We start from the raw sequence: 25,564 nt of genomic DNA, 5'->3' as shown, positions 1-25,564 counted from the left end.
CAGTTCCTCATGGGCTGTTGTTCTGAGGTCACTCTCAAATCCTTGCCATGTGGGCCACTCTAAGCTGGCAGCTTGCTCCATCAAACCGTGCAAGCCAAGAAGGTGACAGTCTGCTGGCAACATGGAAGGAAGCAGCTCTGTGTCACCCAACCTCAGATGTGGCATCTTTCACCATTGCCTTAATGTGTCTTGAAGAAGTAAGCCACAGACTTCACCCTCACTCCAGGAACCCCTGGAGGTGGGCGCATGAGATGATCTTAGGGATCTTACAGTCACACACAGGATCCCATCAGTGGCATCTGAGCAGAGGGTGACATAATCTGATACATATTTTCATTGGCCACTTTGGCTTCCTTGAGTATTGGAAGCATGCGTTGGGAGTTGGGCAGGAGTAGACGACCGACGGCAGCTAGAGCGTTACATGGCTTGGGTAAGGATCTTGCAGGTGGATAGACAATGAAGATGGATGGAGAGGAAGTGGGGATGGGTAGCACCAGGGCTTGCTGGGATATATCTTGCCTGTGGGATGAGGATGGCTGGGACTCTTGCTTTTCCCTGGAATAGATAGGATGCCCATAACTCTATTCTTCTCCAGCCCTGCCTAAGGCCACACATTTGATGGATGGTTGGCTGGCATTAGGGGCACTAGCCACAAGCAAAGAACACACATCTCCTTGTGCCAGACCAATGGACTACCCCCATGTCCTGAGTCTCGTTAACTTGCTCATAGTCAGAATAACCAAGCTACTGAGCAAAATGTGTGTGTGTGTGTGTGAGAGAGAGAGAGAGAGAGAGAGAGAGAGAGAGAGAGAGAGAGAGAGAGAGAGAGAGAGAGCACCCGTGGTGCAGAAGGATGGGGAGTTGAGATTAGCCCTTTAGTAGGGGACACAGACACAGAGTAGAGTATGTTCCGCATCCAACTGCTTCAGGGAAAGGGTTAGAGTATGTTCTCATCCCTGGGGGACAAGGGGATGTCCTCATGCCTCCTGCCCAGGCAGCCAGGCACTGATTAAAAAGCAATTCACACCAGTAATCCAAATGACATCACCAAACGCCAGCCACATTTTTTATGATTCCAACATAGCCTTTGACATATTGGTATCATCTTGCTTAGGAGTCAAGGCCTGGGACATTGGCTAATTAAGATGTCAGTGTGGCAACGAAAGAGGAAGGTCTGGCTGCTGGATTGGTTTTGCTCTCAGGACCCTGGCCCTACTTAGGGCCTTTCCAGGTGACTTCCATATATACAGCTCACTGAGGCCTCGCCTCCTGGATAATTGACAAGAATGGGAAAAGGACCAGACAGGAAGATCTCTGAATGAAGACTGGAAAGCACGGGAAGTCCTGAGGATTTTTGAAGTGGAGAAAGGGAGGATGGGCAGGCAGAATAGAACCCTAAAATTTATATTTATTTGGAGCTGGAGAGATGACTCGGGAGTTAAGAGCACTGGCTGCTCTTCTGGAGGATCCAGGTTTGATTCCTAGCACCCACATGATGGCTCACAACCATCTGTAACTCTAGTTCCAGGGGAGCCAACCATTCTTTCAACATTTCGTGTGCCAGGGTGTATGAGTACAGGTATGTGTGTGGGCGCAGTTGGAGGTCGCTCTCCTTCCACCATGTGGGTCCCGGGGATCAAGCTCAGTTCATCGGAAGCACCTTTACCCACTGAGCCATCTCGATGACCTGAACCTCAGGATTTTTTTTTTTTTAAAAAAACATTCATCAGGATACATTGGGTATTTTATATCCCATCTAGAGTCTCTTGAATAGGAATCATGACATGTTGCCTTTGAGAATGAACACAGGAGCATTTCTGGCAGGCAGATGCTCTGGAAGCTTCTCCAGGCCTCTTTACCTGCACTTTGACCTCTCCCTAAGAGGTTTCGTCCCAAGTGGGTGAAGCCAGCATGGGTGAGTGGCACAGGTGTGGACCCACAGTGCCTGTGTTCTATTTCCAGCTCGTATCTCTGACTCACAGAACGACCTTGCTGAGGTCACGGCTTTCTGTTTCTTGCAAGGGGAAGAAATAACAGGGGTGGCAAAGCTTTCCTTTCCCCAAGGAACGAGAGTCCTGGAGCTCGGGGGACCTCCTGATCCTCAACCATGCCGTGCTGATATTAATTCAAAAACAAAAACAAAACATGAGTTAGATTCAGATCCCAGGGACTTTTGGGAGACAGTCAAAGCAGGAAGCAAGGAGTTCCCGACAGGGAGATTTGTGGCCACTTTTCCATGCATGACTTCTGCAACATTTTCCAAGTCACGTTGCGTGCAAATAATTCCCCTCATGCCCTCGTGCTGTCTGCGCAAGGGTAGAGGAAGCATTTCCTCTTCATTTCAGGACACGGGAGTCACAGCTATGGAGAGGCCTTTCTCAGCTGTTTTGTTTCCGGAAGCCCCCTGCATTATTTTGCTATCAAGCCTGGCCTGTTTTGTGGGCATTCATTGGCTAAATACTGTACATGTATTGGGTAGAAAATACTGTTTTTGTTGATCAAAGTCACCCGTGAGTGAGTGCCATGTTTTTTTTTTTTTACCCTTGGTGTCCTTTTTCTAGATAAGAGCCCACTTCTCACCAGGCTAAATTTTAACAGAAAAGGTCTGGGAGGTTTCAGAAAGACAAAGGAACCTGCCCTATAACTCTGTGGTCAGTAGTAGGCCCATGATCAGATGGGGTGGGGGTTGGGGGTGGGGAGAGATGGGGATCTGTCTCACAGTGCAGAGCTGCAGCCAGTCAGCTCCCTTGGCAGGAAGACACCTGTGCACACTTAGACCCTCATTTACAAGGGAGGGCAAAATGGCATCCCAGTCAACCAGGTGTCCTGAGACAAAAAAAAATGCTCAGAGCTCCAACGGAGACCGCGGTATTGCTCAGCCCTGGTGAGAACAGTCGAAACATAACCTGATGCGGAAGGGGGCAGCATCTCTCTTTTCAGGGGGCTCTTGCGGACTATCGGGTAGTGGCATGCGCTTACTCTGGCGGCCTGCTTGCATCTTCAAGAGCACACCACCAGTGTAGCTAAGGCACCTTCATCTACCCAGATCTTTCCCATCCCAAAAGAGGCAGAGCCCCCTGAACCAGGGGATTGTAAGGGCATTCTGGGACCTTCAGAGAGAGTGGGGATACAAGACTGTAGGTCTGGCTTGGTGACATGGGTGTGTGCAGGGGGAGGAGCTACTGAGAGGACCCAATACTCAGCCTCTCCTGGAACTCAAGCAAGCATTATCCTCTTGGGCCCTTGGCTCCATCCCAAAGGCTTGATTGCCGGATCCCTGGCTCAGAGGTACCAATTGGATTCCAAACTGGAAAAAGAGGTCATCCAACTCCCTTCCAAACTGGGAAAAATATATCCAGACTTAGCTCTGGAGCTTCGGAATAACTGGCTCCACCAATCCCCTGCAGAGCTAGGGCTGGGGCAGAGGCCATGGGGGGGCATGTAGTGGACAGCTGTTCCCTGAGTTATTTTGGGCCAGGGGCTGAGCTTTTCAGTCCCAGGGTATTGGGATTAAAATAGCCACCTGTGGGGCAATTCCCTTGTAGCTCCGTGGGGGCTTTCCGAAGGAAAAGAGTCAAAGCCCGGGTGGGGAGGGTGACTTGAGGAATGACAAGGGTAGGAATTCTGCCACTGTCTGAGATCAACCTCACCTCTGTGGAGCTCTAAGCCTTGCCATCTCTCTGACCTGATCACTTTCCTCGGGTATCAAAATGATGGGGAACAGAAAGAGTTGGTAACTCCCGAACTCTGCTTCTGACCTTCCTTAGTCCTCAGCTACCCTCCCCATTTCACAGATAGTTCCACAAGAGTTCAGGGGGCCTAAGAGGCTCTGGTCCCAGGTCACCCACCTCCCAACTCCCTTCCAAACTGCCCCAATGCCTCTTGCTTGAGCCTTGCTCAGAGTCCCAGTAGATCCACGCTGGGAGGATAATCAGTTCCATCCCCAAGCTCAGGACCAGAATGGAAAACGCTGACTGGCCCGGGTCATCTTTCCAGTCACATCAGAACTGGCCGCTACCCGCCAGGCTCACACCCTTCTCCAGAAGGAGGTGGGCCAAAGGCAGGTGGGAGGAAGGAGGGAAGCCCAGCCGTCCTGGAGCCTAGCCCGTACCTCAGATTCACAACCCCAGACGGGGACTTGACAGCCTGCGGGCATTGTCCAGGACTTGGAGCTAGAGTGACAGGGGCCCCTTTGGCAGAGACTAGGGTGGCGCTGCGGGCGCATGCCCCAGACACGCCCTATGAAAATCGCTCCAGGGATCGGTCACCGAACTTAGTCTTGAACACCGCTGGCCAGGTCCGTGCGACAGGTTCTACTTCCCCGCCCGAGTGGGGTCTCGCTGGGCTCCCTCCGTGATCACCACCTATGCCTTGGAATGTTCCAGAGGGTCAATTTCCTGTGCGGGTGAATTCGGCGCCCAGCGCCTCTCCTCTGCCTCCTCCCTCCCCGCTGCCCGGACACCCCAGGTCGTTCTGTCCCCGCCACACTCTCATCGCCCCCGCGCGCCCGGGAGCATTCTCCCCGCCCCGCGCCGCTGCCCCAGGGCTCCAGGCGCCCCACAGCCAGGGCCCCGCTACGCCTGCTTCGCCCCACGAGCCGTGTCCTCCGGAGTCCCCGGGGCCATGAGTCTCTGCTCTGTCCCCTGCCGCCCCACCGGTGCCGCTGCGGCGCTGGGGCTCGGTAGCCTCTTGATGCTTCTCGGGCTGGGTCGCGCGTGCCCCGCGGGCTGTGCCTGCACCGACCCCCACACCGTGGACTGCCGTGATCGCGGGCTGCCCAGCGTGCCCGATCCCTTCCCCCTGGACGTGCGCAAGCTGCTTGTGGCCGGCAACCGAATCCAGCAGATCCCCGAGGACTTCTTTATCTTCCACGGAGACCTGGTCTATCTTGATTTCAGGAACAACTCCCTGCGCTCGCTGGAGGAGGGCACATTCAGCGGCTCGGCGAAGCTGGCCTTCCTGGACCTGAGCTACAACAACCTCACTCAGCTGGGCGCCGGCGCCTTCCGTTCGGCGGGGCGGCTGGTCAAGCTGAGCCTGGCCAACAACCACCTGGCCGGTGTGCACGAGGCCGCCTTCGAGAGCCTGGAGTCGCTGCAGGTGCTGGAACTCAACGACAATAACCTGCGCAGCCTCAACGTGGCGGCTCTGGATGCACTGCCGGCGCTGCGCACTGTGCGCCTGGATGGGAACCCCTGGCTATGCGACTGTGACTTCGCCCACCTCTTCTCATGGATTCAAGAGAACGCATCCAAACTGCCCAAAGGTGAGCCAGAGGGTGGCTAGAAGCCAGGGCTGGGTAGTGTAGGGAAGGAGATGGGAGAGTCCAGCATGGTTTGGATGTTCGTGACCTCGCTTTGGGGACTCAGTAACAAGTGCCCTGAATGAGAATCGCTATAGGTGTAACTCCACAAGATCAGACACCTGAACGTCTCCCGGATATGTTGACATAGAAAATGTCAAAGAACCCATCTGGAACTCTCCCAAGTTTCTACCTTTCTTCTTCACCTCCTACCCAGATTCAGGATCCGCCTTTTCTCCATCATTGTGATCCACATCCTCTTTGGGTCCTAGGACAGGTGGGTGTGATCCATGTACAGGTCCCTCCTAATGGGAAAACCCCGTGCTGTGTGGGACACAATACCATTCCCAGAACCCAGGGATGGAGAGGAGCTGGTCAGTCCTGAACGTGGTCTAGCTGCACAGATTCTAGCCTGGTCCTTCTGTTCCCGGATCCCCTTGACTCTCCAGTACATCTCTGAAGAAAATTCCCGGCTAGGACAAAGGCAACCTAGGTGTGGAATTGTGGGACAGAAATCTTTTGGGTGGGTACCTCCCCTGCTTTCCTGCTGCCCCTCCTGCTTTCTCACACCCAAATGGCTGATGGGAACACCAGGGCTCTAGAAACACAGCATGAAGGAGGTAAAGGCAGAGTTGAGACCGTCAGGGACCCCAGCATTTGTTGGAGTGCACGCCAGGACTGATGGCAGATGATAGCCATACCTTGGGTAGAGTTCACCCTTCTACTCATGAGCCTTTGAGCACTGGACCAAATTGACCTCTCAGACCAGAACCCACCTCCGGAGAGTCTCTAAATTTTGGTGAAATTGTCTGCAGTCCTGTATAGCACACATTACAAAAGGTGGCCTAGCTGTGAGCTTCCCTTTAGTCTTCGGACTAAAGTTGAGAACTCGGAAACACTGTTTGTTCCTTGGTGTATGGAATTCCCGTGGCTACTTGTCCACCCCACAGGGTCATAAGCACACACCCCGAGGCCCTGAGGTTACTCCTGTGACAAGAGGACACTTTCTCTCCCCAATACCTCTCCTATGTGAACAGTTCATAAAAGATCTAGCCTGCAAGCTGCAGCATCCCCAGGTTTGAGTGATGCCCTTCTCCTGCCCGGCTCCCTAGATCTGCAGGATATTCTGAATGACAGGAATGTCCTGATAAAGCCTTCTCTGGGGAGAGGGTCACTTTTTCTGTGGTTGCTCCCCTCTTGGTGGACTGCTTCTCAGTTACCTGACTGTGTGTCGACTATGGGGCTCCCATTGTCTTCCAGTTGGGGGCAGGAGCTTGGGTTCTGTCTCCAGGGTTGCCTTGGGTAGCTGGGGCCTTGAGTGGGCTTTCAATGCTTCTGTGCCTTGGCTCCGTTGTCTCTTGACTAGTTGGCTTGACCTCTGAGACCTCCACAGTGCCTTGGGTCAGAGTCTGAAGTCATGGGTTTTGCTTTAATGTCCTGGGGACTCTGAGTAGGTAAGTCACTTAAGGTCCTTCTTCATGTGTTGTCAAAATCCAAAACACAGTAATGAGGGTGTAACCCCAGAGCAAGGGGAGCTGTTTCTCTTCCAACATCCATCATCCATGGGAGAAAATGGGCAGCAGGTGGACACAGGAGGCTGGGGAGAATGGACAGGCACTGAACAGAAGACGGGTAAGGGTCCTGGGGTAGGGCAGGGAGGAGAGGAAGACCAGTCTCATCCAGCCAGGAGAGGAGGGTGACAGCTGGAAGGCACCTTCTGGGGCACAGAGCCAAGGGCAGCTCCAGTCTCTGTGCAGCTGCCTACAGAGTGTGGCCAGAACAGTGTCCCCGAAGTGAGCCAGAAGCAAGGAGGGTGAGTGCAAGACTCAAGCTCTGATCTGGACTCGGGTTTGCGATTTTGGATGAGTCCCTGACCTTCCCCAGCCTCAGTTTCCCTGCTTCTGAAATCAAGATGTGGATGTTGTCCTCCTTCCTGCTGGGAGGGAACAATGATGCCCAGTGTGCTGTGGAGGCTTAAGAGGGGTTAATTTCCACTCTCTCCTTTATCATACTTGACAGCTCTTCAAACTTTAATTGGTACATGGTAATTGTGTATATTAAAGGGGCACATCATGTGATAATTTAATTCATGTACGTGATATATAGCTATCAAATAAGAGGAGCTTACCATTTCTATCCCATTAACCGTTGATCGTTTCTTTGTTCTGGCCTCGTGCAGACTCCTCCTGGTCTTAATTAAATATAAGTGTGTTGATATGGGGACTAGACATGGCTCAGTTTATAAAGCGCTGCCACACAAGCATGAGGCCCTGAGCTCCGATCCCCAAGCATACGTGTAAAAATCAGGCATGATGGTGTGTGTCTAAGGTCGGATGGGCAGAGACAAATAGATGCCAGGAGTTCACTGAGCAGCCAATCTAGCTGCATCAGGAACCTCCAGGCTCAGTGGGAGACACTCTTAAAATGGAAAAGAAAAAGATAGTAGAGGAGGCTCGAGAGATGGCTCAATGGTTAAGCGAACTTACTGCTCTTATATCTTATAGAGGATCAGAGTCCAGGTCCCAGCACCCGGGATGATTCCACCTCCAGGAGATCCAACAACCTCTTCTTGACTCGCTGGGTACTGCACTCATACGGCACACACAGCCTCTCCATTGCAGACCTGTAGAAACATAATTAAAAATAGAACCAAAATTTTCAAAGGATACTTAAAAAGAGATGGAGAGAACTTGAGGAAAACTCATGACCTCTGGCCCCCATCCATCTGCGCACTTCACATGTACATGTGTACCTGGATACACATGTACACTGCACATACACACACAATAAATAATAAGTAATTAAATAAGAAAAGCTGCCTGTGCTGTAGAACGCTAGGGTTTATTTCTCCTTGGTATCCGTTATGTGGTCTCCCCTCTATTCTCCACCCCCACCTCCTTTCCAGTCTATGTCTTTCATGAAGGCCAAGGTCAAATCTCCAAGGCCCAGTTGGGGCACTGAAGTGTGTGTGTGTGTGTGTGTGTATGTTTGCAGTGCCAAGTGCTCTACCATTGAGTGACATCCCCAATCTTTGTAACACACTTACCTCATCTGTAAATGATAGTACCCTGCTAGGCGAGGTTCCCGGGAGGCTCGGAACAGTGACTTTTTAAATGGTGGTGTTGTCTAGACTGCCCCACTGCAGCGGAGGCATGCATGCAGAGAGACCACACTCACGAAAACAAGGCTGGAAGATGCTTCCTCCTGACTCCTAGTTCCTCAGCCATCCTGACCACCAACTTTCTCCAAATCAGGCTGCCCTAGGGTACAAGTGCCATGCCTTGTAAGAACAAACTCTGCCTCTTCCCAGAAAGAGAACCACCAGACCTGAGCAGAGGGCATCCTCTAGTATTGCTCTCTGTACCTCTGCCCCCTCCTCCAACAGGACCAGGGCCGAGTTTTTTCCTTGTGACCTTGACTGTCTCAAACAGTAGTAAAAAATATGTTGTCTGTCAGGTGAACCTCCCCTGGTGGCCACACAGGGATGGGGAGTTTTGAGCCTCAAAGCAAGTTCCCAGGAGAGGAGTGCGGAAGGGAGACAGGGACAGGACAGGCTCTTTCACTGGGCCTAAGGGCAGAGAAGAACCTGCCCTGCTGAAGGGAGAGGGCAAGGGAGGCCAGCAGTACCCGTGGCCAGGTAACAGAAAGCAAAACAAACTAGCAAACGACAAGCCAAGCGGAAATTCTAGGATGCCCAATTAGTGTTGAATTTCAAATCAATGATAAATCGCTTCTTAATATAAGTATGTTATTCCTAAAGATATGAAGACCAAGTACGCTATACCTATTTAATGTAATATGACATATTTAGTATTTATATAAAATGTTATTTGTCTTTTAAATGAAATCCAGGCCTAACTGGGCATCCTATATCTGTGTTTTCATTTAATTTTATTTATTTAGTCGGGAGTGGTGGCATATGTGTGTCAAAGTGTGAATGTGGAGGTCAATGGACAACTTCTCAGAGTTTGCTCTCTTCTATGTGGGTCACGGGGGTAGAACTCAGGTTATCAAGCTTGGCGACAGGTGCCTTTACCCACGAAGCCACCTTGCCATCCCCCGTGCTCCCTTTGATTTGCTGGTGTTTGCAGGAGGGTCTTGCTGTGCAGCCTAGGCTGGCCTGGAACTCATGATTCTCCTGCCTCAGCCCCTCAAGTTCTAGGATCCCCAGCATTCATCTCCATGCCCAGCTCTCTGGCATCCCGACCATGCTGCCCATAGTTATAAACCTCTTTGTCATTTCTAAGCCTCTTACTTAACATCTGTGTCCGGTGGACACCTCCCCAACAGTTTTCCCACCAAGAAACAAAGCAGTTACCAGGATGGATTGGCTGGCATAGGGCTGAATAGTTAGTGACTGAGACAACCTGGCACTCTGGGGTCCCTCACGGCATGTCCCATCCTTCTGAGAGACATGGGAAGGGGCACTGTCCTTCCCGGTTCAGTCCCCAGTTCCTGGGTGTCACCAGGCTGCTTCTTCTGTCTAGTCCTAGATTCTGTACCTATTCTGGTGGTTCCCCACGAGATACCGGGCTCCCAGGTAGGGAGGGACATGGGGAGAAAGTACCGCACACCTGGAAGCCAGAGAGACTTTGGAAATCACTCAGGTGGCCAGCCAGGGTAGCGAGGCCAAGAAGCATCACTGGTAATGACACCTTTGTCACAAATGCTGTGCTTTTCCCTTCGTCAGAGCTTCCTTCACATAGGCCTGGCAGGTAGACAGCCTAATCTTAGAGCAACCTGGGAACTTCCTGCGGATCCCTAGGTCCCCAGGCTTCTTGAATAAGCGCCAGGGGAGAAGGCCATGATCTGTTCTGTATGAGCCCCCTTTGAGGCTTTCCTACACAGAAGCCTAATAACTGCTTCGGGGGAAGCCTTTGCTCCCTGGCTCTGTAGTTTGCAGCTGGGTGACTGTCTTAAGTTACTATTGCTCTGTTGAAACACCATGGCCAGAAGCAATTTAGGGAGGAATGATTTGGCTTACATTTCCACATGACTGTTTATCATCAAAGGAAGTCAGGGCAGGAACCTGGAGGCAGAAGCCAGTGCAGAGCCTGTCGAGAATGCTGCTAACTGGCTTCTTCCCCAGGGCTTGCTCAGCCTGCTTTCTCTTGGAACTAAGGACCAGCCCATGGATGGCACCACCCATAATGATTCCACATCAATCATTGATTGAGAAAATGCCCTTCAGGTTTGCTGACAGTCTGATTTTTTTTTAAACTTTTCAGTGAATTTTTATTAGGTGTTGCATCATGATTCAGGGTCTCAGGGTAGGGACCATCATATACCCAGGCCCCCTCCCTTTACTGTATGAGGAGAGGACGGTGAACAGAAGAGAGGAGGGTAGAGCCAGGTCAGATCTTCCCAGAAAATTTGCCTTTTGCTCTGCCATCATCCCAAGCTGAGACCCATGATACGGGGCAGAGGGACTTGTATACACGCTGGTATCACTCACACATGGAAACATCACCCCCTCATGGGGAAACTCTGTTAACGAATCACAGCTAATTGGGGAGTGGCGACCTGGACCCCAGGAGGAAAAACTGGGAGATCCAGGTGCACGCTCTCTCTCTGCCCAGTGCCTGCGGGACCGATTGTAAGTCGGACCTCACACTCTTATAGTGTGACTCTTTAACCATTAAATTATAGCTGTTATTCTTGAGCTAGCCTGGTTATTTATTGTACCGACCTAATTCTCTACACACACACACACACACACACACACACACACACACGTACATCCCGCTCTGCGGTCATTGCCTTCTCGCAATGGTGGAAGTCCAGATAGTTCAGCCAGCAGTTCTTGGTCTGGTTCTGATTTGGGAAGTGGCTGTCAAAGAGGACAGTTTTGTAGTTCTTGATTTTAGTCTTGATGTCTTCAGCCCTGGTGCTGACTCCTGAATACTGCCCTGGAGCAGCAGTAGTTCAAGGTGACCCTTAGCAAAGGTACCAATCAATAGTCTGATCTTATGAAGGCATTTTCTTCTTCTTTTTCCTTTCTTTTATTAAGAATTTTTTAAATACAATCTTTTCTCATTTTACATGGCTATCCCTGTTCCCACTCCCTTTCCTCCTCCCTCTTCTCCACCTTTCCCCTACCCCACCTCTCCATCCACTCCTCAGAAAGGGTAAGGCTTCCCATGGGGAGTTAACAAAGTCTGACACTTCCCTTCCAGGCAAGACCAAGGCCTCCCACCCCCCCCCCCCGCCATTAGGCTGAACAAAGTATCCCTCCAAAAAGAGTGTGTTCCTAGATGCAGAGGCATTTTTTAAATTGAGGTTCCCTCCTCTCTGATGACTTTAGTGTGTGTCAAGTTGACATAAAAACTCTTCAGCATAGAGATGTGACCTAAATCACCTACTGTCTCTAGGCCTAAGAAATTTCTTCTGCAATCAAGTGTATTGGTGTTAGACCTGGAGAGCCATTTCCAAATGAAAAGTCTGTGGGTTAAAAAAAAAGGTGTGTGTGTATTCATGAATGTTCCTTTTCCATTCCATTTATTTATTTATCTATTTGTTTGTTTGTTTGGTTGGTTTTGAGACAAAGTCTCCCCATGTAACTCTGGCTAGCTTGGAACTTGCTGTGTAGACTAGGCTGGCCTTGAATTCGCAGAGATCCACGTGTCTATGCCTCTTCGTATACCACTATGCCTGGCTATGCAAATATTTTCATGAGGTTGGGCACGCCCTGTGTGGACATGTGCACAGCAGCCTGAGATGCCATCACAGAAGGCCTGTTCACATGTGCTCCCTCGCCTTGGTCCTGGAGCCATGGTGGAATGATGGTCGCTGGACTGAGAGATAGAACTGGCAGATGCAGGACTGTATGCCTGGCTTTGGAGGTGCACGGAGCAGGTGGCACAGTCTACATCAGGCCTGAGAGAACAGATGTTGGGAAAGGAGCCAATAGATCTCATTACAGAGGCTGATTTGGCCAGGCCTCTTCTTGAGCCTTCCTTTTCTAGCCGTGTTCCTGTGTCCTCAAAGGTCACAACCCTCAGTACTAGACAGGGGGATGCTTGAGTCTATTGTCTTATGACCTTGACACTTGGAGAAGTAGGGTGTGGGCTGGGAGGAGGGTAGATGTGGCAGAGCTAAGCAAAAGTGACTTGACTCTGCCTAGCCATGGTCTCTGCCGGGAAAGCCTACTAGAGAGAACCCAGCAGAACTGCCTGGAATGTCCCGGCTCTCGATGGCTGGGAACCCCAGTGGGCACTTCTGTGGGCAGAATCCTTCCATGAGAGGGTGCTATGGCAGACAAGGTGCTTATTCAACCCCTGTACCATATCACTTAACCCAGTTTGCTACCTGGCTCAACTCAGGACCAATAGGGGAGCCCATCCTGAGCCCCAGAAACTGCTTCGATTTTCTGACGTCAAGCAGTCTCGCCTTGGGCAAGTGAATGGAGATTACTGTCATCCAGATGGAAAAAAGAGCCAAAGCTTGCCTGAAAGTCACAGGGTATTTCCTCTTAGACAGCTCCAAGGTGACTCTCTTCTTCTAAAAATAAAATAAAAGCAGTTTTCTTCTCCTGATTATAAAAATAATAAGCTTCACTTAGCAGTCATGGGTGGAGGAGCAGATACATATTACATAATGATGATAAAACTTAAAGACAACCCACCCCAAAGCAAACAAACAAACAAAAATCCCCGGAGGTCTGAGAGGTGGCTCAGCAGCTAAAAAGCACTGGCTGCTCTTGCAGAGGACCTGAGTCTAGTTACCAGCACCCACATGGTGGCTCGCAACCATCTGTAATTCCAGTAGCTCCAACGTCTTCTGGCCCCCAAGTACATTACACACTCATGATGCTCTTGCAAACACATAGGCAAAAACTCATACACATAAAATATAAGTTAAACAACCAAAACACTTTTTTATTTTTATTTTTTAACATGGTTTTTCTGTATATATAGCCCTAGCTATCCTGGAACTCACTTTGCAGAACAGGCTGGCCTCGAACTCACAGAGATCCAGCTGCTTCTGCCTCCTGAGTGCTGGGATTAAAGGCATGCCTGGCTGAAATCCTTTTACTATTAAAGTTCTATGCTAAAAAAATTTTTTAGATGGTATTATGGTGTACACCTTTAATCCCAACACTCAGGAGGAAGAGATAAATGAATCTCTGTGAGATCAAGGCCGGTCTGGTCTACATAATGAGTTCCAGAACAGCCAGAACTATATAGTGAGATCCTGTCTCAGAAAACCAAAGCAAGCCAAGTGGTGTTAATCCCAGCATTCTGGAGGCAGAGGCAGAGGCAGAGGCAGAGGCAGAGGCAGGTGGATATTTGTGAGTTTGAGGCTAGCCTGGTCTACAAGAGCTAATTCTAGGAAGGCTCCAAAGCCACAGAGAAACCCTGTCTCAAAAAAAAAGTGGAAAAAAAAACCCTCAAACAAACAAAGCAACTAACCAAACCAAAAAAAAAAAAAAAAAAAAAAAAAAAAAGGAAATAAATTAGACACAAAACAATAAGTTCTGTGCTGGCTATTTTTATGCCAACTTGACAAGTTAGAAATATCTGACAGGAGGAAGCCTCAACTGAGAAAATGCCTCCATGAGATCAGGGGATAGGCTATAAACCATTTTCTTATTTGTGAATTAATGTGGGAGGGCCCAGCCCATTTTGGGTGGGGCCATCTCTGGGCTGGTGGACCTGGGCACTATAAGAAAACAGGCTGAGCAAGCCATGGAGAGTAAGCCAGTAAGCAGCACCCCTCCATGGCTTCTGCATATTGGCTCCTGCTTCCAGTTTCCAGCCCTGTTTGAGTTCCCGCCCACAGTGCTTTGATGATGACCTGTTATATGGAACCGTGAATAAAATAAACCCTTTCCTCCCCTAGTTGCTTTTGGTCATGGTGCTTCATCACAGCAATAAGAACCCTAACTAAGGCAAATCCTATACAGTTAGCTCCATATTTGTGGAGGAACAAGGTGGTGAAATTCGCAGAAGAGGAAGGAGAATGGGGTGGCCAGGGACTGGGCAGTGGGCATTTCACGGGTACAGTTTATGTTTGAGAGATATAGGAGTGTGGCTACATGATGCCAGGATGCCCCAGTATGAGCCCTTGACCCGAAGTTGCCCCATGTCCTTCTCTCCACAAAATCAGCTTATTATTTAATCAGACGGAGTGTCTGCCGGCTGAGACAGTGAGGATAATTGGGAATTGTCCCCCGTGCGATAGTGGATATTTAATGAAAGTGGCAGTAGAAAACAAAAGTTAGCACTATGGGAAATTAGAGCCCGTGCTCCTGGGCACCCCAGAGCAAGAACGAGCCTCACAGGACTCCTTAGGCAGCATTCCTCTGTGGCACGGAATAACTCCAGCTGTGGCCATAGCACATACACCTTCTCCAGATGTTCAGGGTGACAGAGAATAGGTGTCAGAAGACTTGGGATCCAGGCCAGAGTCTGGGTGACTGCCTTATTTAGCTTTCTATTGCTGTAATAAATACTATGAAGCCAACTTGGGGAGAAGGGATTGATTTCATCTTACAGGTCAAAGGCAGAGGGAAATAAGAGTTGGAACTCACCTCACAGGCCACAGCCCATCGTTGAAGGAATTCAGAGTAGTAACCCAAGCAGGACAGGATTTGATGCAGAAACCATGGAGGAATACTACTTACTGGCTGGTTTCCAGGCCCACCAGCCTAGGGACAGTACTGAGCACAGTGGCCGGGTCCTCTTTCATCAGTTAGCAATCAAGAAAATGTCCCTACACACATGCCCACATGTGGCCAATCTGATGGAGCCAGATTCTTCAACTGCAGTGCCCGCCCTCAAGATTAGCCATCATCACAGTGACCTTAGGCAAGCTGTCTGATTTCCCTAGACCCTTCATCTATAATATAAGGGGGGGGGCAGGGGAGGGAGGGAAGTTCAGGCATTGAAGAAAATATCTTCTCACACATCTGATCTTCCACTATGTGCTGCTTGAGAAGACAGAGCTGCTGAAAGCCTGCCTAGGGATGTGGAAGGCCCCAAACTACTATTTTTCTGAGCATTTTATTTGTTGTTTTTTTGTTTTTGAGGTGTTTTGTCCCCCCCTTAAAAGTTCTATGAGGCAGGCAGAGTAAAGCGAAGATGGGGCTTTTGCCAGCACAGGGTGTGCCCCCTTTAGCCCAGTGAGAGGCAAGGAGAAGAAGTACGTTTATAGAATAGCTTTGTGGGAGAGCAAGCTGTGACTCCCTCCAAGGTGTGGGAGGACAACCTACCTCTGCCCCAGAGTTGTAGCTGCAGGTGAGGAGTGAGAGGGACGGGCTGCCTCTGCCACACCCCTTCCCCAAGTCTACCTTGTCCCTAAGGCCTCTGACACTTCCGGAACACAGACAAGAGCTACATCACAGGTCTTGGCCTCTGATTGCACAATACAGCATGCAGCTCAACTGGTGACCAGAGTAATACAAAATCTCTCAGTGACATTCTTTTCTACAACCTGTCAGGTTGATGATGATGCATAGGTGACTAGCCAGCGCTGGAGAGATGGCTCAACTGGTAAGAACAATTGCTGCCGGGCCTGGTGACCTGAGTTTGCTATGTGGGAAAAGGTGAAAGGAGAGAACGGATTCCTGTTCTTGTCCTCTGACCTCCGCAAGTGTGTTGTTTTAAGCACCCTCCGCCCAAAACACAAAATAAAGTGTAATGAAATTTTAATAGGAGAAAAAAAAAACAATCCTAGAATCATCTGAGAAGAAGATCATGACTCCTCTACCATAAATAGCCTGCAGCCATTAAGTGTGTATTTTTGTGTGTCTCTCCATGTGATATATGTGAGCGTGTATTATACACTCGCAGCGTATGCACCCTTGCTAAAAAGTACATTCAGAGGCCAGAGTACATCTGATGTCATGGTCCACCTATTTCTTTTAGACAGGGTCTCTCACAGAACCTAGGGCTAGCCTGGCAGCCAGCAAACCCTAGGCATTTGCCTGTCTCTGTCTCATATAGCACTGGTCTTACAGGTATGCATGTGGCCGTGAACAGCCTCACCTACCTTTTGAAAAAAAAAATAAACCCTGGAAATTCAAACCCAGCTCGGTGTACTTACATGGCAAGCTCATTTAACCATTCTCTAGCTTCCAAAGTGTATTTTAGTCTATAGTACCAAGATTCAGGAGGTGGAAGTCGGAGAATCTCTTGAGGCCAGGAGTTTGATACCAGCCTGGGAGACAGTGAGACAAATGCCCAGAAGTGGGCTGTTGTATTTGGTGAATGGAAAGACATTTCCAATACGGTCACCAAACATGGTTCTGAAGATAATTTCTTTCAGACAAATTTGTGTGTGCTTATACCTAGAAGAGGACCTAGGAACAGCTAAACCATTGTGCAAATCGGATTTATGAGTTCTTGCCTCTGCCTTCTGCGCCTTTATTGCTGGTGTCTCGATGTGTATGCCGGTTTTGCCTAATAAGCGGAATCAGGAAAGCAGAAACCTATCTTTAACAACAGAAGTGCTTAGGAGAGCCTGTAGCCAATTGGATTGAGAAGCTCTCAGGAGGCCAGAGCTGGAGAAAGGCCCCCTGAGAGATCTCAGCCCAGCCTGGTCTTTGGCAAGGGGCCGGGCCAGGCTTGAGAGATTAATCTCAATCCACCATCTGCTGTGTCACTGTCTATTTCTAGGATGGCAGTTTGTCACCCTCGCCACTCAGGTGTCAGCTGTGGGGAGAAGTCATCATTCAAGAGGATGGAGCCTGGGGTGTGGGTGGGAGAAGGACCCCAGCCACTCGCAGGAGTGCGACAGCTATCCCAAGAGAGAAGATAGGCCAGAACAAGATTGAGCTGGCTGGTGGATGAATGAGCAGAGGGAGAGCCACTACAAGGCAGAGGTCAGGAGGTCATATAAGCTGCCCACTGGGAAGTCACCCCAGGAGAGGTGATCTGCATGGGCACCTTTCCTATGGCCCTCCTGGCTGCATGTGCCTCTGAGCTGGAGGTTTTGCAGGACATCTGGGCAGCCGTAGATCATATGTGGTTGTGAGGCAGTAGCTGTCAGAACAGGGGCTAACGCATCCTTGAATTCCATTTCCCACAACCCATCCCAGGACCAGTGAGCATAAAAAGAGAAACCAGCCCTGACTGAGCAAAGGGAAGGTTATCAACGGAAGGATGCCAGCCCATCCTTAGCGCTGAAGAAGCGGACTCAGGACAGGGATGCAGCTCAGCTGCCAGAGTGCTTGTACAGCATGCAGAAAGCCCTGGGTTCCACCGCTGGCACCGTAAACTGCATGTGGTGGACAGATACGATGGAGGTAGAGGTAGGAGAACTGCGTGGGAAGCCAACGTTAGCTACATAGTAAGACCCTGTCTCAAAAATAACCAAAACCTCAACAAACCATAGTGAAAGGAAGATGGCTCTGGGGGTTTGGAGAGTCAAACCCCACTGGTAGGGGCAGTAGGAGGGGCGGCTGGATTAAGTGGGCTCCACTTTCCTTTGAGCTATTGAGTTTGTGTTGTCCTGGCACAGAGCCCATTGTGGTCATGTGCCACCTACTGGCTGGGAGAGGCCATGCGTGAGTGCATGTGTGTGTTTGTGTACATGTGTTTGTATGTGCAGGTGTGTGTGGGTGGGTGTGTAGAACAAAGGATGGCCTTAGTTATCATTTCTTAATTGACATCTGTCCTAGTCTGGTTTCTATGGCTGTGATGAGACTCTAACTAAATCCTGTTTGGGGAGGAAAGGATTTATTTGGTTTTCAGGTTACAGTCTCACCAGGGGAAACCAAGGCAGGAACTGAAGGAGATTTCAGAGGACACCACTTACTGGCTTGTTCCCCATGGCTTGCTCAGCCTGCTTTCTTCCTTCCTTCCTCCTTCCTTTTTTTTTTTTTTTTTTTTTTTTTTTTTTTAAAAAAAAGGGTTTCAATGTATATCCAGGCCCTGTCTGCCCTGGAACTCTCTCTGTAGATCAGGCTGGCCTCGAACTCAGAGATCCACCTGTCAGGATTAAAGATGTGGGCCACCACCATCTGGCTGTCACCCTGCTTTCCTACTCAGCCCAGAACCACATGCCCAGAGGCAGCACCATCCACGATGAGCTGGACCCCCTCCCCCCCCCCCCCCACACCAACCACCAATCAAGGAAATGTTCCACAGATATGCCTCAGGCCAATTCGATGGAGGCAATTCCTCAACTGAAGTTGCCCTCTTCCAGGTGTCTCCGGTCTGTGTCAAGTTGACAGAAAGCAACCAGCACACCATCCATCTTGTTTTTTTGAGACAGGCTGGAACTCATCAAGTGGGGCTGGGGTTCCAGACACACGACACCACACCTGGCTTTTTAAACGTGCACTCTAGGGTTTGAACTCAGTTCCACATGCTTGCTGTCTTATCTTCTCAGTCCTGAGTGGTTTCAAGAAAGCTGAGCCAAAGCACACTCAGTGGTGGTTGCCCTCAAAGAATCATGGGTGGAGACAAAAGGAAGTGGGGGTGGGAGTGGGGACTGTTCCATAGATGGTACTGGTAGGGTGCTGAATTGAGACCTCCAAAGGCTATGGCCAGGATGGAGCCAGACTCTCCTGTCATAGTGACCTCATTTAGAAGAGACTTTGCGGCTGTAATTAACTAGGAATCTGGAGATGAGGCCCTCCTTGGTTGAAGGGACTGGGCAGGGGGACTACCTCACTCCAATGACAATTATCCTTGTAGGAGAGGGGCCAAGAAATATCTGAAAGACAGCAACATAGAGCAGAAGATCCTGGGAAGACAGGTTAGAGAAGAAAGCGACAAGCCAAGGACAGGCAGCCTCTCTCCTAGGGTCTTCAGAGGTAGCCCTGATTCTGACCTCCATAGCTTTGAGAGCGTACCTGCTCCCTCTCTGTGTAGACAAGTTCTTATATTCTGTAGCTCAGGCTAGCCTCAGTCTTGACCTTTCCTGCCTCCCCTCAGCCTCCAGAGTGCGGTGACTTCATTTGTGTGTCATGATGCTCGGTATTCACCTCTGCCCCAGAATGAACCTTTTTTATTTGTTATGTGTGTGGTCCTGGGAATTGAACACAGGCCTTGCGCATGCCAGGCAGGAAGAGTTCTGCTTCTGAGCTATACCCCCAGCCTTTTTCTTTCTTTCTTTTTTTTTTTTTTGGTTTTTCGAGACAGGGTTTCTCTGCAGCTTTAGAGTCTGTCCTGGAACCAGCTCTTGTAGACCAGGCTGGTCTCGAACTCACAGAGATCCGCCTGCCTCTGCCTCCTGAGTGCTGGGATTAAAGGCGTGCGCCACCACCGCCTGGCGCCTTTTTTGTTTTTTACGCTGTTTTGAGACGTGTAGCTCAGGCTAGCTTCTAACTTTTGATTCTCCTGCCTCAGTTTCCTAAGTACCCTGGGATTACAGGTGTGAGCCACCATAATCAACTGCAATTAGTTTGGGCGCCCCTGTTTGTGGGTAGTTACTGGGGCAGCTATGAGGAAATGATGAGGGTCCACGCCCTGTGGAATTGTCAGTTGGGGCGCAGGAGACACAGTCCCCCCATTGTCATTCGCAGGTACCAGCAGAACTTCTCCCAGGCTTTTAGGGATCCCCAGTCAGGCAAAGCCAGGATTTTTGACTCAACACAGGAAAGAATTTAGGACTGGCCAGTTTATGAAGTTGATTTGGAGATTTTATTAAAGATATTTTAATATAGGTTCAGGTGTGGGGGTTAGAAGAGAAGGCAGCTCAGAAGGACAGACAGACACAGCTGAGAGCATATGCTCAGAGAGTCACGGGGAGTCAGGTATACCCACGTGTGGGCTCTTAGGGGCGAGTGGCTCGTCTAACGGTTACTTGTCCTGGTTAAGTGTGTGTCAACTTGACACAAGCTAGAATCAGCTGGGAAAAAGAAATCTCATTAGAAAATACCTCCAGTCACTCAGCAGGCAGAGGCAGGCAGAATTCTGTGAGTTCGAGACCAGCCTGATCTACAGAGCTAGTTCCAGGACAGGCTCCAAAGTTACAGAAAAACCCTGTCTCAAAAAAACCAAGAAAGAAAAAGAAAGAAAGAAAGAAAGAAAGAAAGAAAGAAAGAAAGAAAGAAAGAAAATGCCTCCATCAGATTAGCCTATGGGCATGACTTTAGGGTATTTTCTTGGTTGATAAATGATTGGGGCCCAGCCTACTGTGGACAGTGCTACCCCTGGACTGGTGGTCCTAGGCTGTATGAGAAAACAGACTGAGGAAGCCATGGGAAGCAAGCCAGTAAGCAGCACCCCTCCACGGCCTCAGCTTCAGTTCCTGCCTTTATGTTCTTGCTTGAGTTCCTGTCTTGACTCCTCCGATGATGGACTATAACCTGGAAGCCAAATAAGCCCTTTTCTCCCCAAAATGTTTCTGGTTAGTGTTTCAGAAACCATACGAGGTGATGTTGGGGAGATGATTTAGAGGTTAAGAGCACTGACTGTTCTGGCAGAGGACCTGGGTCTAGTTCCCAGCACCCGTGTGTTAGCTCACAACCCATCCATCGTTCCAGTTCCAGGAGATTTGATGCCCCCTTATGACCTCCAAAGGCATGGCATGGCATGGTGCACAGATATACATGCAGGAAAAACAAAATAAAAACAAATACAAATCTAAAAAAGAAATCAAAGACATTATATATAATTACTACATTCAAATGGTTGCAAAGACACTTAGATGAGGTATTTTTCTGTTTGTTTACTTGCTTCAGTCAGGATTTCAAATAGTTCTTAGTGTACAGCTGAGACTGGCCTTAAACTTCTAATCCTCATGACTTTGCTTTCCAAGTGCTGACAATGCAAACACACCTGGCTCCTGGGGACACTTTGAACTGCCCCCCCTTGCTGGGGTGCTGCTGGCATCTCCTGTAAATAAGATGGAATGTTAAAAATCTTAAAGCACATGGCTCAAGCCAAGGACAAGAGTCCTCTCCCACGTGTCAATAGTCCTGGGGTTGGGAGTTAGGATGCAGCTCAGTTGCTAGAGTGCTTGTCTAGCATGCAGCAAGTTCTGGGTTCAATCCTCAGCACCAGATAAACCAGGCATGGTGGGGCATGCCTGTAATCTTAGCACGTCCAGAGGTGGAAACAGGTGAATTGGAAGTTCAAGGTCATTCTTGGCTGCATATGTGTTCAAGGCTAGTCTGGGCTACGTAAGACTGTCTCAAAAACAAAACCCAAGATGCTTGAAAGACAGTTCACTGGGCAAGAGAGTGTATTGCTCTTCCAGGGGACCAGAGTTCAATCCCCAGCCCTCACATCAGACAATTCACAACTGCCTGTAACTCCAGCTCCAGGAGATCAGATCTGCTCTCTCTCTCTCTCTCTCTCTCTCTCTCCACACACACACACACACACACACACCTCATGACTTTAAATCAATCAGTCAATCAGTCAGTCAGTCAGTCAGTCAATCCACCACAGCCCTAATTAATGTTGTGGACCACACACCAAAAAGAAGACATGGGAATAGGTGGGGCACTTGCTGAGAAGAAAGGATCTGGAGGTGGTGGGGGATGAGATGGGAAAGGGTATGTGTGTGAAAACGATTAAATGTGTTATATACATATATAAAACTGTCAAACAAACAACAGCATTCAAACCCCAAGCAAAACAGTGCCAGGTTGAGAAACCAGTTTATGGCAGAATACTGTTAAAAAGGAAAGGGAACCCCGAAGCCACAGACCCCAACATCAGAGCCCTGCACCAGTCACGGGTGCTGCAGCAGATGGCTCTAGGGACAGACCTCCGCCCTCTTCTGCCTGGCCCTGTCCATCCAGCCGACCGTCTTTGTCCAGCTCCTCTTGTTTGTCTGCCCTCTGTGAACTTGGGAAAGCCATTAAGTCAGGGTGTCTTATCACAGCTGAGCGCAGGCCTAGCCTCCACTCCTGGTGGGTTAGGTGGTGTTTTCCCGAACAAGTCCTTTTCTTCCAGCCACAGAGAAATGTGAAATGGCATTTTCTAAAAACGTTGCTTTGTGGAAAATGCCAAGGCTAATCTCCAGGCACAAAGAGCATTGTGGAGATCAGAACTGACTCTGGGAGCTGCAGCCTGGGAAGAATGGGCTCAGAGGTGCGTGCGCGTGCGTGATGCGGGTGTACGGCTGGGCCACTGATTAGCTGAGCTGTAACCTGCTGTGAGCTTGAGGGCTGCACATCCTGTGGCTGTTAGAGCCCATGCTCAGGCCTCGGGCAGGACTCTTTCTTCCTGGTTTTCAGGGTATCTTTGGCTAGTGAGTAGCTATCAAGAGGAGGCAGGTTGACTGATTTTTAGCCCTGAAAAAAATAGATGTCTGCAAGGGAGCCCTGCTATGGACATCTTAAAGTTTTCCTAATTTGGCCCAAATGCTTTTCAGATGCTCAGAATAAGTAGGGAGAAGTTTTATTTTTTTAAAAAAAGAATGCTTAATTTTAAAATTTCATGTGCGTGTGTGTGTGTGTGTGTGTGTGTGTGTGTGTGTGTGCATGTGTGTGTGTGGGTGCATATGTGTGAAGAGGCCAGAAGTGAGCATCAGTTTCCTGGAGCTGGAATTATAGGAGCTGGGAGTCATCTGACACACATGCTAGGAACCAAATTCTTCCTCCGGAAGAGTAGCAAGTACCCTTAACCACTGAGCTATCTCTTCAGTCCCATGTTTTATTTTGTTTTGGTTTTCAGACGAGATTCCATGTGGCCAATGCTGGCTTAGCTGGTTTAGTGTTATAGGCATGCACCATGCCATACCGGAATAGAAACCAAACCAAACCACTCTGCCTACTGAGCTACATCCCAGCCCTGAAGTTGTAGCTTAAGAAACAGTCAAGGGCTTTGGGATGTAGCTCAAAGGTACTGTGCTTGCCCAGGATGAGCAAGGCCCTGGATTCTATCCTCAGCACTAGAGAGACAGAGAGAGGGAGAGGGAGAGGGAGGGAGACAGAGAGAGAGAGAGAGAGAGAGAGAGAGAGAGAGAGAGAGAGAGAGAGAGAGGAAAGGTGGAAGGGAAGTAAAGGACAGAGAGGTAGGAAAGGAGGGATGGTAAAAGAAAGAAAAGAGTAAAAAAGTCCATTGTGAAGATGGACATGGTGTCTCATTCCTGTACTTCCAGCACTTGGGAGGCTGAGGCCTGGGCTTACATAATGAGTTCCAGATCAGCCTCAAGTATATAATGAATCTCTGTTTCAAAAACTAGCTAACTAGGAGCTGGAGAGATGCCTCAGCAGTTCCAAGCGTGTACTGCTTACTCTCTCAGAGGATCTGAGTTCTAGTCCCAGCACCTGTGTCTAGCAGTTGTAGATGATCCAATGCTTTGGCCTCCAAGGGCACCACATGTAAACACACACACACACACACACACACACACACACAGACACACACACACACACACACCCTGTGAATTGAAGCAGTGGGGTGGACAGAATCATTGTGCAGTAAATGTATAGATAGGAATAGCAAGTTAATTCTATTAATTTATATAATTAATGTGTCAGTAATTATATTATACATGTCCCTTTAATCCCAGCATTTAGGAAGCAGAGGCAGGTGGATCTCTGTGAGACTCAAGACAACCTGGTTTACAAAGTGGGTTCTAGGCCGTCAGGGGCTATGCAGTGAAACCTTGCCTAAAAAAGCAAAGCAAAGCAAAGCAAACAAACAAAAAACAAAGAGTTCTTGGTCATCTAAATCCTTGAGACTCCCAAGCAACTACAGCAATTTAGGGAGAGGAGAGAGTGCAGCGTGGTTGCTAGGCAACTGTTCCCATGGAGGAATGAATGGGTGGGGTGGCTGTGGATGTGTAAAGTTTGGGCCCAGACTGAGGGAGGGAGGAAGTTCAAATATTCTTTCTCCATTTTCTGTTCTGAGCTGGAGAAGAAGGGGTCACTGGTAAGAACCCCAAGGCTAGTTTGGGGCACTGGACAATGAGTGAGATTGCTCTTTTCTGGACCCAAGAGGGCTAATTAACAAAGTTGGAAGACAGCTGACTCTCAGATGATGTTGGGAAAGGGCTGAGGCTAAGCTCTGCTGCTCGGAAACACTGAAACAGAGAACGAGAGAGGCTTTCCTGAGACTGAAAAGACACCAAAAGTAAGCAAGGATTGGTGGTCGCTCAGTTTCCTGTCAAAATGATGTCTCCCATTTTCTCCCCAGAAAAAAGCACACCTTACAAACCTATCCAGAGACAAGAGGACGTCTCCAGAGCCGAATGCCTGGGCTCTCAAGCCTAGATGTGAACCTGGGATGTTAAGTTACCACAGGAAGTGCTGTGAGAGGAAGTGCTGTGAGATTTCCTTCTGGGAGGTACTACAGTTGGGGGCTGCAGCCTAACCCTCTCTCTCTCATTCTGTCTCTCCTCAGGCCTCGATGCCATCCAGTGCTCACTGCCCATGGAGGACCGGAGGGTGGCCCTGCGCGAGTTGTCCGAAGCCAGTTTTAGCGAGTGTAAGTTCAGCCTGTCCCTCACAGATCTGGTCATCATCATCTTCTCGGGGGTGGCCGTGTCCATCGCTGCCATCATCTCCAGCTTCTTCCTGGCCACCGTGGTGCAGTGTTTCCAGAGGTGCGCCCCTAACAAGGACACGGATGATGAGGATGACGACGAGGATGACTGAGCCACCTCTTCCTGCTCTTTGCTTTCCCACACCCAAGCTAGTGGTACCTCTCCAAGGGAGACAGAGATGCTGAAGACAGAAGCATCGCATCACTCCAGGCAGTGAAAGGGCAGGCGCTTGCCTAGATGCACCCGCTGGGACAGTCGATCCCAGAGCATAGAATCAACAGAGTAGAGATGCAGGAAGGATGGAGAGATTCATTCCTGAGCAGAGCCCACCTCCCAGGCTGGGGCATTCATGTGTGTGAAGATAATCAAGTCAGGCTTCATGGCTTACAGCTTTACAACTTCCCCAGGCTGAAGTGAGAGCTTACAGCTTGTGACCTCAGAGGCGTTTGGACCATTCTTATTACGAGCTGCACTCTGGACCATGAATCACCTTCCTCTTAAAAGACAGCGGAGCTCTCGGTGGAGATTCAAGCTCAGCTCATTCTCCACGGGAGCAGGAATTCTTTTCCTCTATAAAAGGTCCCGGCAGCTTTGGGATGTTAGACCAAGAACAATCAAACATACACGCAATAGACAATGTCTGTGTCTCCCCGTCATTGCTGCATTGACACCAATACCCAGCGTGATGATGTAAGATGATTTGAAGCCAGCAACACTGAGCTGGGCTAAGATACCCGAGGCAGAGGTTCACAAGAAGTGGCTGGGGGTGTTTTGGGGATCCACTCCTTCAGGGTGCTTTGAAGAGAGCCCTTGGATGTGACTGGGTCATGAGAATGGATTCATACTGAGTGCAGTTAGTGCCCTTAT

The 25,564-nt window shown here is 49.5% G+C and overlaps 1 protein-coding gene across 1 annotated transcript; it reads left to right on the top strand.

Annotated features, from left to right (window-relative positions):
• Nucleotides 1–1,911: 1,911 nt before the first annotated feature.
• Lrrc38 (leucine rich repeat containing 38) lies at nucleotides 1,912–24,809 on the top strand. Its single transcript, XM_042055281.1, is given in 5 exon segments — nucleotides 1,912–1,915; nucleotides 3,006–3,288; nucleotides 3,997–4,576; nucleotides 4,579–5,266; nucleotides 24,556–24,809. Coding segments are annotated over 5 exon segments (1,809 nt in total).
• Nucleotides 24,810–25,564: the final 755 nt, after the last annotated feature.

The sequence above is a fragment of the Arvicola amphibius genome, chromosome 6 (assembly GCF_903992535.2).
Source record: "Arvicola amphibius chromosome 6, mArvAmp1.2, whole genome shotgun sequence".
Classification (NCBI taxonomy): Eukaryota; Metazoa; Chordata; class Mammalia; order Rodentia; family Cricetidae; genus Arvicola; species Arvicola amphibius.
Note: the sequence above shows the minus strand (reverse complement) of the source record. Positions and strands in the feature narration are given on the sequence as shown.